Here is a 13,835-nt window from a genome sequence, read left to right as displayed (position 1 = left end):
GTTGGACGATCCCTAGGCCTGACTATGAACAAGGCGGGTCCGACGAACTTATAAGAGTTGGGACGTGAGACGGGACGACCATTGTGTCGTCCCGTCCAGCGTCCCCGTCGGAAGTGTCGTGCAGTATAGCCGTCCGTCCCGTTACAGCACCCGTCAACCGTCCCCCAACTACCGTGAGGTAGTGGAAGCTGACGTCATCACAATGGCAAAGCAAGATCTACTTGGGAAACGGCAAGAGAGATGTTTTATTTCTATTCCGTCTAAACCAGCGCAACTTCCTCGTTTGTTCTTCCTCGTTCTTCCTCCCCCGGATTTCGACCACTGATTCTCGGTTTTTCTGTTCATGATCATCCTCGAATTCCGATCTACCGAGGTATATTGCAAGTTCTGTTCGTTCTTGTGAGTTGGAATTCGGCAGAAGAATGTCGGCATGGCTCAGCTCAGGCAATCCGGGATGGAGAGAGTCGGCGGCGCGGATCAGATCGGAATCAGAGTCTTGCAGAAGAATGGAAACGGAAGGATCCGGCGATCTGGACTGAGGAGCGGCGGCCAGCGGCGAGTATCCGTCTTCGTCATCTCCGTTATCCTCGGCCTAACCTTGATCTTATCTGCGTCTGTCATCCATTTCTTCTTCTTCCATGACAGAGGTACCAATCGCAGCAGTCTTTTCGCGTTTACTGAATCTGTTCTTTCTCGTACATTGCGGAGATTTCGATTTTACGATGAAATTTCTCATTTCTTCTTCCGTGAAAGAGGTACCACTCGTCGCAGCCTTTTCGCGTATTTTACGTCAGTTTTTTTCATAAATTGCATCGATTTTGATTTTTGCAGGGAAATTTCTCATTTCTTCTTCTATGTAAGAGGTACCACGCGCCGCAGTCTTTTCGCGTATTTTGTCGGTTTTTTCATAGACTGAGTCGATTTTGATTGTACTATGAAATTTCTCATTTCTTCTTCCTTGACAGAAGTACCAATAACGGCAGTTCTTTCTCGTATCTTGTGTCAGTTTTTTCATAGATTGCGTCGATTTTGATGATACGATGAAATTTCTCATTTCTTCTTCCGCAACAGAGGTCCCAATCATTGGCCAACTCTCACATATTTCGTGTCAGATCTTTCATATATTGCGTCGATTTTGACGATTGGATGAAATTTCTGCCGCAGAACTGCCGGAAGGATCGGATTATGATGAAGTTAGGTCCGATCCGAGGGGAAAGCTGAAGCGATCCTTGGCGTTCAAGGAGCTTGGTTTTGGCAAGGGATCTAGCGTGGTTGGGGGTGATTCTAGGTTTTGGGAACGGGACGATAGGCGGAGGGATGAAGAATACGATGAGAGTTCTTCGGACTCCTCAACTGAGAAGAAGATGGAAATGGAAGAGAAGCCTACTTCTGATCGGAGCAAGGGTAAGGCCAGAGGCATGTACAATGAAGCTGGACGAACAGAGCTTAAGGAGTATGAGGACATGTTCCAGGAGTCTCTGAATAGTCCAAAAGAACCCGCAGAGGAGGATAATCAAGGTGAATATGATGATGGATTTGAGATCGAGGACGAAGAACACAATAATGCCAGGGGATCACCATCTAAAAAAGGTTATAAAAGCGGCGTAGGAGATTCAGAAACTGCTTCTGGGAATTTGAAATTACCTGGGTCAGGGAAGAAGTCTGCTGGCGTTAAAGTGAATCCAAAACGCCGCAGATATTCAGGTATACCTCCGACTATTTATGTGTCAAAAAAAATTCTAATAAGCTTCGATTATAGATGACATTTTTAAAAAATATTCTGCAGGTTGTGAAATCAAATTCTCTAATTCAACAGATTCACTTGTGGAGCCTGTAGAGAATAGGAAGTTCTTTAGATTTTCATTACAGTATACAGAAGTCGAGGAGAGGCCCAGCGGATTAGCTGGCTGGGAACCTAGATTCTCAGGGCATCAGACCCTCCAGGAGAGAGAAAATTCTTTCTATGCCCGTGATCAAAAACTTAATTGTGGTTTTATTAAAGGCCCTACAGGCGATTCAAGCACTGGATTCGACCTTGCAGAGGATGATGCAAAGTTCATGGCCAGTTGTCATATCGCTGTATCTTCCTGTATTTTCGGAAATTCTGATCGATTGAGAGCGCCAAACAGTAGAACGGTACGTTATATTCTATTTCTTAGTTTTACCCAAAATATGCTCCCATATTTCTTCAAAGTTTTTGCTGGACTATACAACACAGTTATGGGTGCTTTTATATTAAAATTAAATTCAAGATTCATTTATCTTACACCCTTTTATCATCTGTATCACTTAATTATTTAAAAACGGACAGACAAACATTCTTCATTGCGTCACATGTAGACTTGGCTAGGTAGAGAGACGATCTCTGGGGTCAGGGGATAACTGCAGTTGAGAGAGAGTGATACGAATCTTGATCTAGGTTTGTATCGGAAGGAGTAGAGGACGATGCGAGGAAGGAATTCCTGTGGTGGAGAGGTGAAACGGGAAGGGTAGGGGAGGAGTCCTGGCAGGGGAGGTAGGGATCGGCGGGGGGACGAGCCGCCTGAAGACGCGGTGAAGCAGAGACGATCACGAGGACGGGGATCATAGAGGGAGACGGAGCACGGATGTAAGAAGAGATGAGAGGGGAGAGAGGACCAACATTCACTTAAGAGAATAACCTTCTGTCTGCCCTCCTCAAAGGAACTGTGCTATTTAAAGGAAACATAGAGGGAAAGGAAAAATAGCAAAAATGATGAGAATGCCTCCAATGAGCCGGGGAAACCTATCAGAGAGACTTCAGGATATAGGAGTCAGGAGGTCGACGAAACCCACACATGAGGACTTCTCTTGATGGACTCCACAACGATTCTAGAAGGTCTCAAAAGGAGTCATGAAGACTTGAAGAAGGCAATGATAACTACTTTTCAAAAAAAAAAACTACTCTCGAGAGGTTGGTGAGGTAATTGTAGATATCCAAGTAACTCAACAACCTGCATTGAGGGTTCGGAGGATCTAGGTAGGTGATAAGAAAGAGGGGAAGAGCAGGAAAGAGGGCCAAATGACGGGTGGATGTTACCGTAGAGGGTGAGGGTGGAGCGAGTGTCACCTGTAGAGGAATTGTTCTCTCTGCCCTTCTCCAAGGGAGGCTAGGCTAAAAGGAAAAGAACAAAATACCCTCAGAGGAATTTGGGGTTTGTTTCAATTAGTTGAGTTTGCTGGATGCAGCCATTTGAGGAAGTGTAGGATAGGGCGTTTCCAATATTGTCAGTAGGATCTCCGGTTTTTTGCCTATTTTTTCCATGGATATATTTTCCCTTATTACTAGGAGGATCCCTTATTAAATTATTAATGTGTAATATAGTGGGCTATATGCTGCCCCATCCTACTTTAGTAGGAATTTAAGGTTTGTCTTTATCTCATGGCTATATGAGAAAGCCATATTTAAAGGTTTGTCTTTAGCACTATCATTGACACATGACAACTGCAAATAACATGTCAATGAGTTGTAATGTTTCTTCATGCTCCTCCATCCAAACCCTCTCCTCTCAAGATTGTCTATATCTTGGTTTCGCTGTCACGTGGCTAAACTTACAAGGGTTAAATTTTCAGTTTTAGCAGTATGCTGACCTGATCTTTTTATCAAAGGCAAGCAGCCTTCACCAGCACAGCAGAAGTTGTTTTAGTATACATGAAGAAGCGGTGGGCTCGGCACTTGGCCTTACATCAGATTGGTCTGGCCGAGTGGCCTCCCTCACCCCCGGCTGGAGTAGTAACTCCACTGCTGTTCACCCACAGCGCCTACGCGCCCTTGGTTGGCCCTGCCATGGCACGCCATGCGCATATTGCAAACCCTATGTCCCTTTAGATTTGTCACTGTATGTGCAGCATCCGGAAGCTATGATGCCAAGGATGGGGTCTCCCTACCCCTCGTTGGACCACCACTGGTAAGGCTGTACTTCATGCAAGACTGGCATCAACTCTATGTACGTCATTGTCAAGGACCAGGACGGGCGTGCCAACCAACCATTATGTGCAGGGTGTATGTGTTAAGCTCCGTGTAACTCTAAACAATTTTGATAGAACTTAACAATGTTCTCACAGTATAGTGTCTGAGAAAGGTAGAAGAAGATAGGACGATAGGAGGAGGGAAGGAAAGTTGGGGGGGTTGACGACGCCTCCGAGCAGACGGGGTTGACGACATCTGGACTCGGTCTGGATGCCGCCCTCGAGCAGGGATGGTCGTCTGCAACGAGGATGGTCAGAAGGGCCTTCGAATTGGAGAAACGTGCGAGGCACTTACCAAGGTCAAAAGCCGTCTATCTCCCTTCGCCTGGTGGTTGAAATAGCCTCCACTAATGGGCCCCCAATGTGGGCCTGGGCCAACGTTCGTAGATGTGGTGTCGGATTGCATCAGTATGCAGCACCGCTGCATGGCTGTGGCCTGTTGCAGTGCATCCACCACTGTTGGCGCTAGTCGGGAACACACAAGTCTAACTCACATGCGACGCAATGTTGGCCACTCCTGGCAGTGAAAGCGTATGCCGAGTCCACTGCTCCTTGTAGCCTGGTAGCGAGAACTCCATCTGTGAAGGATGGAGCTCATCTTTAGCGCATCTTGCTGTAGTGCAAAATGCTGCCAGGGCATGTTTTCGCAGTCTCCCCAAGTCATCGCAGTGGAAAGCCTACAGATTATGGGCCTCACAGCCACCCTTTGGAATGATGCTTGCCTCTACTCGGGCTAGCGTCCTGGCAATGACGAGTGGATGATGAAAAAGTGTCATCGTTCTCATTGTTCTCATCGTTTGTCTGTGGCTAGGATAGCGATGATGATGATAGCTCATCAGTGTTATTTTTTCATGCACAAATGACAATGACATTTAATTTTACAAGTCTCTTTTTCTAGCTTTGATTTCTCTCTCTTTGACGGCCAGCATGACAATGGTGATGATGAACTGTATGGATGATGTGTACAGTAATGGATTTATCATCATCCTCCAACCCTACTTTTCACCCCTTCTACAACAGTCAAAGACGATGTGTGTGATCCGGGTCTGACACTGGGCCTCACCGAACCATAATGAGAGGTCAAGTTTCTGAAAAGGGGGCACATTTGGACAAACATTTTAGAGATATCAAATTCAATTTAGAGACTCCGCCTTCCTCCAGATTCAGTTATATAGGCGGAAGTCTTTGACAGAGAGGGCGAATTCTAGGCTCCAAAAGCTGGGCGCAAACCTATTTTTGACCTATTTACTGGAGTGATAATAATAGGGAAATTGAGAAACGTGAGGAAGTATGCTTTGACCCTGTTCCCTGTCCTGTTTGTCTAAAGCTTCCTGATATTGTAGGTGACATCTCTGAAGATTGACTGCTTGCCGTCATCTCTAACAGGCATTCTACTTCAAACATTTTATGATCCCATTATTATAGCTCTACCGTAACTTAGGAAACATATTTTCCGAGTATTTGTGCAATCTTAAAACAAAAAATCATCTTTCATGAAGATTCTTTGTGCAAACTTTGTGACGAAAGAGCTGGCGAAGAACATGTTTTGGCGAATTTTGTATCATGGGATAATAAACAAATGTTGAGGAAACTTCCTTCTAAAATGAATCACAAATTTGAGGCCTGATAAATTTGGGACAAAGAAAAAACTTTGAATGATTAATTGTGTATTTTTAATCATTGTCACCATAATTAGAGGCACGGTCATGATCCTCGTTCGATGAAATAACTTCTTAAATTGCATTCTCTCTTCATGTCAACTGCAGATCAAACGTTCATCGCGGAAACATGTATGCTTCGTGATGTTTGTGGATGAAGTATCCTTGAAGACACTATCCGTTGAGGGCCAGAGGCCAGACGCCATGGGGTTCTACGGCCTGTGGAAGATCGTCGTCGTTAAAAATCTGCCTTACTCAGACATGAGACGGGTTGGGAAAATCCCCAAATTTCTCTCCCACCGTCTTTTTCCCACAGCGAGGTAAAAATGTCCTGAAACACGAGTCAAGATTTTAGGGTTTAGGGTGCTCGGGAATTATGTTTTTCAGCTTTATTTTCATTTTTATTGTTTTTATGATATTAGTGTTAAGGATTGCGTGGTTTCCAGGGTTTTTAGGTTTTTGGGTTATGAGTTTTGGGGCTCTATCGCAGTAAATTGTAAACTATCGGTGGGTAAACACTTTATGTTTAGGGGGCTAGATTTTAGGTTTACGCCATTTGGGTTTTTAGAGTCTTTATGGTTTCAGGCTTAAGGATTGCATGGTTTTCAGGGTTTTTTATGGTTTTGGGTTAAGAGTTTTAGGGTTCATTCCGTGTTAATTTTTAGTAATCCTGAATAAACAATTTAAGAATGTTGGGTCCCATTAATGTTTTTTTCTTAAACGGGACAGGTATTCGATATGGCTGGACAGCAAGATGAGATTGACGAGTGATCCTCAGCTTCTGCTGGAGTACTTTCTATGGCGGAAGGGCTACGAGTATGCCATCTCCAATCACTACGACCGCCATTGCGTGTGGGACGAAGTGGTGCAGAACAAGAAGCTGAATAAGTATAATCACACCCTCATTGACCGGCAGTTCGAATTTTACCAGGCGGATGGACTGACAAAATTCGACCCTGCTGATCCCAACAAACTGCTCCCAAGCTGTAAGAATTTTTTGCATTTTTTCATTTTATTTCGGTCGGTGCTGTTTTTGATTTGTGCCGTTTATTCATATTTTATAGCCTCATTTTTCATTTGATTGACTTTTTTGTTTATTCCTCTCAGATTTATTTTAAATCTTTGATGAAATATTGCGCACAAACTTGATTCTTTTCTTCTTCTTTTGGAAGATATTTCTGAAGGGGTTTTCACCGTTTCTCGGCTGTCTTATTGTTACTTCAAAATTTTGTGCAGTTTCTCAGATTTTTTGCGGTCCTGGACTGTCTTGAGTTTTTTTTTTGTTTTATCCGTCTTTTTGTGTGGAAGCCCGTGAGGATTTAAATGCACATCTAATGCGCATGAAATATAAATCCTTTAATTTATTTTTTTGCAGATATTCTGAGGAATCTTTCATCTTGCGGTTTTAAACCGTCTCAAATTTTCTTCTTTTTGGTATATCCTTGTGCTGTTCCAGGAAATATAAAATGTACATCTAATGCGCACAAAATCTAACTTGTATGTTGAAGATGTTACTGAGGGATCTTCATCTTGCTGTCCTAAGCAGTCCCCAATTTCTTGATTCGATTTAATTTAAAATTCTAATTTTTTCCGTGCAAAACTGAAATGCACATCTAATGCGCAAGAAATATAATAAGTTTTATATTTTTTGAAGATGTTCCGGAGGGATCTTTTATCTTGCGAGCGCACACACCGATGTCAAACTTGTTTTCGTGCCTCTGGTACAACGAAGTGGACCGTTTTACTCCTCGCGATCAGCTCAGCTTCGCGTATACCTTTTTGAAGTTGAGGCGGATGAACCCTGATAAACCCTTTCGTCTCAACATGTTCAAGGTGCCCCTTTTTCTATACAAATATTTCCCAACTTATCGTTTCCTTTTATTATTCGGGCATATTTGCTTATATTCTTATTTCTTATAATTCCTTTCTTACTTTAATTTTGTTCTGATGTCTCAAAATGTTCAAGGTGCAACCCTTTTTCATGCAAATGTTTCCCAACTTGTCATTTCATTTTATTATTTGAGTCTATTTCTTTATAATTTCTGTAATATTACCTTTTTGACTTTAATTTTTTTTCTGATGTCTGAACATGTTCAAGGTGGCGCATATTTTATAAAATATTTCCCAAATTGTCATTTCCCTTTATTATTTGGGTTTATTTCTTTATATACATGTATTATCATAATATCTTTTGACTATTTCAAAAAAAAAACCTTTCTAACTAAATATACCTTTTATCTGTATTTCCAATAATATCTATACTATTCCCAATTTTTTTCCAATCATGTCACTCGCTTTTATTTTTGTAAATATAATTTTACCCTTAATTTTTCTCTGGTGTCTCAACATGTTAAAGGTGCCCCCTTTTTCATTCAAAACCTCCCAACTTGTCATTTCCTTTATTATTTGGGTCCATTATTTTATTTTTATTTTAATAACTACTGTTGTTTAATCTTTTTGATGTCTCAACAAGTTAAAAGTGGACACTTTTATACAAAATTTTCTATCTTTCAACTTTCTTTATTAGTTGGGTCCATTCATTTTTAACATTATTACTGTTTTATAATTGCAAGTTTTTTTCTGATGCCTCTTGTTCAACTTCTCAGGATTGCGAGAGGCGAGCGATAGCAAAATTGTACCATCACAGAGGCGAAGATAAGAGGGCTCCATTGCCAAAAACCGACTAGAAAACGATTAGAAGGTGGCCTATTTAGTTGTAATCCCTTTTTCTAACTCTATCTCTATTTGTTGTTACATTATATTGAGTCTTCCATTATATTGAGTTTGATTAATTAATGGTCATTTTTTAAGATCTATTAATCTCCTCTTGAATGAATGACTTGGCACGGCAGTCATGATCCATAAACCTTGGATATTTATTCCATTATTAGGCCATTAAACACCAGTACAAAAATCCCCGACATAAACTTAGATGTCGACAAAGAGAGAAAATCTCAGCTTGGAACAACACAAGTAGACGAAGACTAAACTAACCTCTACAGCTCATCCTTGGGTGAAACGTCTTCTTTCGGCGGTGATGTTTTATTTTTCTGAATAAAAGATAAAATGTCGGCCTTCGTCCTGTTGCCTTCATACTTCAAAAGATCTCCGCCGGAGGTCCTGAAATAGACCGTGGGATACCCACGAACCTCAAACTCACTGGGCACGTCATTGGCAGTCGCATCCTGTCACCAAAAATAAGGTAAGAATTGAAAAACTAATACATTTTTACTTGTTAGCATCATCTTAGCAAAATAGATTTTAATTGCGAATTATACCATTTTTGCGATAATCACTTCCGTCTCGTTCTGTAGATCCAATGCCACTTCCTCCAATATTGGGGCAAGCTTTTGACAATGCCCGCACCACGGTGCGTAAAACTCGAGCAGGACTGCGGTTTATAGAATAAGAGATTGTTTAATGAAATACTTGTTAGTAATACTGCTTAGTTAGAACAAACCGTTTTTTCCAGAGTTTAAGACCAACTCAGGCAAGCTTTCAGCCACAACAACCTTGACTGGTTCATTGTTGACCTCAGGTATGGGTTCTGACTTTTTAAATGGTTTCACATTACCATCCTGCAGAATCAAGAGTTACATTTTAAATAGGATTGAATTTTCTTATTTACCCTGCCCATCTATAAAAAAAGTATTAACCGCTGATTACCATGTAATCCTTTATCCATGATGCGATCTGAGAAGACTCCAGATTTTTTGTGAGGTATTTCTTGCCATCTTTATCCTGAACAACGATGAGAGGCGTCTGGTCCTCCTTAAGGCCAAAGTACTGAGAGGATAAAATCAACGCAGTAAGTCAACCTGCAATGGAAATTTTAAAATACGAATGAAGTTAACCTGAAATGCGCCTTGACTAGCATCAAGATCGCCCATTAAAAAGCTGATACTTTTTCCCTTGTAATCTTTGGCCACATCGGCGTAAACAGATTGGAACGCCTCGAAGTCCCCGTGGCTGAAATTCATGAAGAGCATGGCCTGGATATTTGAACACCAAAGGTAACTGTAATAAGTCTGATGAAAAAAGTATAGAAATAAAAAATCCAGGCCTTGCCTTTGATTTCTCGGTGTTGAAAAATTTGATCACAAATGGGTGGTTGTTAGGGTCTTTGTTGAAAATAGTCACAGTTGGTAAACTTGCATCCTCGATGAATTTCTCCAAAGCCTCGGAATGGAAATCCTGTCGAAGTCGGAGATTAAGCATCAAAATATCTCTTTGGGTTAGTGAATAATCACTAAAGAACTTGATTGATGTTGGAATCACACCTGGAAATCAATATATCGCTCATCAAATGGTTTAAACAGTCTGATGAACGGCCTTTCCACTGCGGTATCTCCTCGGGGAAGAACTTTGGGGTCTGATGTATGACCAAAGTCGTAGTCTGACCGTAGCTTGCCTGCGACGTTGACGAAGGTCTCAAATTCTTCGCCGGAGAACTCAGAGAAGACACCAACCTACAAGAATGATCAGAGCATTGAGAAATGTCAGCAATCATGACTTATTTCAATGAGATTAAACAAAAGCTCAAAAACAATTGCGCAATAAGAGAAGAAACAGGGATAAGATCCAATCTCAATAAAACCTGACTCCATTAACACTAACATCCTCCCTACCCTTATAAAGGATAGGAATCCCAAGAAAGATAACAATAATACCCCTACTTTGAGATAGGGGAAGCTAGAGAGAGAAAGAAGGAATATTAGATGCTGAAGAAGCTGAGAGATCAAGAAAGTGACCAGAGAGACGAATAAAATCCACCCTCAATCAAATTAGAGGACTTTGGGTGAATCCTAAGGCAAGGAAATGACAAGAATGCCCCTACTTCTAGACTGAAGAAGCTAGAGAAAGAGGGGCACAAGAGAAGAGAAATAAGATGATAAAGCAGGAAATAGAGCAGAAACAATAGTTATAAATAAAACCAGAAAATATTAACCCTAAAGTGACAAGAATATCCAAAGTTTGAACACTTACAATGTATACTTTCTTTTCATTGAATAGATTTTCCAGATCTTCTGAGGATTTAAGTTCGCTTGATGGGGGACCAGCCTGTTTCTTCAAATAGGCAACAATTCCTTCTGCGTCGCGTGGGCCTTTGTATTCTTGCACATCTTTGCCCTCATTTCTCAAAATGACAAGCGTGGGGTACCCTTTAACACCATATTTAGAGGCAAGTACTTTGTTAGCCTCAACATTGGCATCAACCTTCGCGAGAATAACCTTTGTATCTTGTTTATTTAGAATAACTGCTGCCTTCTCATACTGCAAATTCAAGAGACAGTCGAAAAACATTTAAGTACTCGGGGTAGGCGGTTAATAGCGACATAGTTTGATATTGGCAATTTGAAAAACATTTGAATTTGAAGTTTGATCACTGAAGATTTCTCGAAGATCAAAGGATATTATATGTATTATATATTAAATCATGGTTTTGTGAATTAATGGCGGTCTAAAAAAACATGGAAATGTTGAAAAGCAGTGGTCTGATCAAAACACAGATTTTTTTTATGATGAATAAAGTGGATCATGGCAAATGTTACCTCGGGAGCAAGTTTCTTGCAGTGCCCACACCTGTTTAAGGAGCAGAGCATTAGTTAGATCGCGGAGAAAAAGTTAGGAAAAAAAAGGGAAACATTAAAACTGCGCCACTTATGTGTTATAGTGTGCTTATGGAGAAATTTTTCGATAGAAGAAACACGGAAAGTCATGCAATGCAGAAAGAAAATTACAATTTTTTAGAATGCACGAGAACAACGATACTTAGAGAAAGATAAAGTCACGCTCCCATGTAATGCTTCCCGGGCAGCAAAAATATATTATTTACCGAGAGTTTACACCATAGAAAAGTTCATCGGTAAGATGTGCATTCATTGAAGGTAAAGTTCCCGAAAGAAAAACAAAATTCGTGATAAAAGAAGCGCATGGCAATACATTATTCCCATTCACTGACAGTGGCTACATAGCTGTGATAAAAAAGACTAAATCCGGTGAAAATATGCGTATTTCTTGCAGGATATTTGGAACTAAATGTATGAGAAACATCGGTACGATGCGCGTTTATGAAAAGTAAAGCTCTAAACGAAAAAATGAACAAGAAATTGAGAGGAAAAGAGGATCCTTTCCGATTAATTATCCCCCAATCGCTGGCTCTGGCAATCTATACTAGCGGAGAATAAGCCTAAGGTGTCCAGACCTAGCTGTATGAGAAACATTCGAAAACGTCCACGGTGCGGGAAATGAGGAAACCGAAAACGGTGCAAAGCGATCCAAGAAAGAAAAACAAAAAATCCGAAAAAGAACAGAAGTTATCATTCAAAAATCAAGGGAAAAAGCTCACCAGGGAGCATAGAACTCGACCACGATGAACTCATGCTTCTGAATGGTGTCAGAGAAATTAGAAGAGTCGAGAGTGAGAACAAAAGAAGTCTCTTCCGCCGTCGATTCTTCGGCCACAGTCGTAGCAGGAGAACAGCAGATCAACAACAGAGCCGAGACGAAAGCAATCCATATCCGCGATCTCGGAGCTGCCATCTCCTCTGTTCTTCGACCGACCTTGAATTCAAAAACAATAACTAGCCACCATTCCACCTCTGAGGTTTTATACCAAGATATATATATATACACACACACATATATATTAAAAAATAATCTATACATATATACAAGTCTGCTAAATATGTCTTAACAAGCTTTGGATGGGTCCTACCTTAAGAAAAAAAACAGAGATAATGATTATTCCTCATATGGTCACCTCCCTTCAAAATATCTAAGTGAATGATGAGGTAGGGTTCGACCAACTGATATCCGTCCGATATCCGATATCGGACAACCGATATCCGATAACCGGGAAAAAATGGGACGGTGCCGGATATCAGATATCTGATATCCGTCTCTGAGGGGTAGATGGATATCAGTACCAGATATCGGGGGGGTGAGGATGAAACATGTATAGGATACCGGATATTGAATTTCGATATCCGGATATCGGAACCGGTATCCGGAAATCGATATACGGTATCGACAGTAAAATAAAAGCTTTTTCGTATCAATCTATGATTTATGTACATCTGCGTCGAATGGTTTTAGTGTATTTTAAATCTCAGTTAATATATAGAGTGCAAAATTTTTATTTTCTTCCATAACAGGATTCAAAGTTTAATGTAAACTCATAATCCCGTTATCCCACATGGAAGAAATTAGAAATATTTCTCTGTATATATTAAATGAGTCCGACTATACATTAAATGGTAAAATTATATTTTAATCTAAACTCGCTATATTTCATGGCCCTTTTATTTTTTCATTATTTAACACAATATTACATCGTCCAATAAATAGAAGTGAAAAGTTATATTTTCTTCCATATGGGATAAAGGGATTTGGAGTTTAACACCAAAACCGAATCCTGTTATCCCATATGGAAGAAATCGAAAATATTTGGCTGTATATATTAAACGAGATGTGTAATCAATCAGAAAGTTCTCTTATTACTCGCTTGCCCACATTAATCCATTCTAATCGCTGAATATTTATCAATTAAAAATATTTTGAAGTATCCTTTCGATGTGGATATCGAAATCCGATATCCACACCCGATATCCGATGTCGTCATCCTCCCCCCTGAGACGGAGGCGGATGACAACATCAAGACGGATATCGGTATCGGATATCGGCACTGTAGCAACTGATATCCGACACCGATATCCGGTATCTTGATATCAAAAAAACATACTGGAAATTCCCTTTCCGGTATCCGATACAGCATCCGTCCCGATACCGACATCCAGTACCGGTATCAGGACGGGCGAACACAATAGATGAGATTGACCATTGAGTTTTTTTTGGTGGTTACGGGGTTTTGTGAGGCCATCCTTCGTCTCTGCTCCCAAGGTAGAGGTAATCATTATCAGGATTAATTTGAAAATCCTATGAAAATCATTTAAACAATTTATAATGATTATGGAAATTTTATTCAATTAAACAAATCCAAAAATATAATTGTATAAAATTTCCATAATCATTATAAATTGTTTAAATGATTTTCATAGGTTTTTTCAAGCATAAATGTTATGTGTTTGCTGCACATTTTAATGTGACTAATTTTTGTAAATTTTATAAATTTTCATTTGATTTAAAAATTTTAAATTATCAAGTGGTATGATTAATGATGTTTTAAAA

At 40.3% G+C, this 13,835-nt stretch overlaps 2 protein-coding genes across 2 annotated transcripts; one reads left to right on the top strand and one right to left on the bottom strand.

The window, feature by feature from the left end:
- The first annotated feature begins 243 nt into the window (after nt 1-243).
- On the top strand, nt 244-8,447 carry EMB2756 (transmembrane protein (DUF616)). Its single transcript, XM_078582437.1, has 7 exons — nt 244-647; nt 1,165-1,704; nt 1,787-2,136; nt 5,754-5,965; nt 6,375-6,631; nt 7,300-7,478; nt 8,252-8,447. Exons 1-7 carry the CDS (start codon nt 431-433, stop codon nt 8,330-8,332), a joined length of 1,836 nt encoding a protein of 611 aa, XP_078438563.1. The 5' UTR covers nt 244-430; the 3' UTR covers nt 8,333-8,447.
- Nucleotides 8,448-8,500: 53 nt separating this feature from the next.
- Nucleotides 8,501-12,248, bottom strand: LOC144708971 (protein disulfide-isomerase-like). Its single transcript, XM_078582438.1, has 10 exons — nt 11,995-12,248; nt 11,198-11,228; nt 10,632-10,919; nt 9,926-10,114; nt 9,714-9,839; nt 9,500-9,637; nt 9,312-9,431; nt 9,106-9,223; nt 8,924-9,036; nt 8,501-8,830 (listed from the first exon to the last, which is right to left on the bottom strand). Exons 1-10 carry the CDS (start codon nt 12,186-12,188, stop codon nt 8,642-8,644), a joined length of 1,506 nt encoding a protein of 501 aa, XP_078438564.1. The 5' UTR covers nt 12,189-12,248; the 3' UTR covers nt 8,501-8,641.
- Nucleotides 12,249-13,835: the final 1,587 nt, after the last annotated feature.

This window comes from Wolffia australiana, chromosome 10, assembly GCF_029677425.1.
Source record: "Wolffia australiana isolate 7733 chromosome 10, ASM2967742v1".
NCBI classification, from domain to species: Eukaryota; Viridiplantae; Streptophyta; class Magnoliopsida; order Alismatales; family Araceae; genus Wolffia; species Wolffia australiana.
Note: the sequence above shows the minus strand (reverse complement) of the source record. Positions and strands in the feature narration are given on the sequence as shown.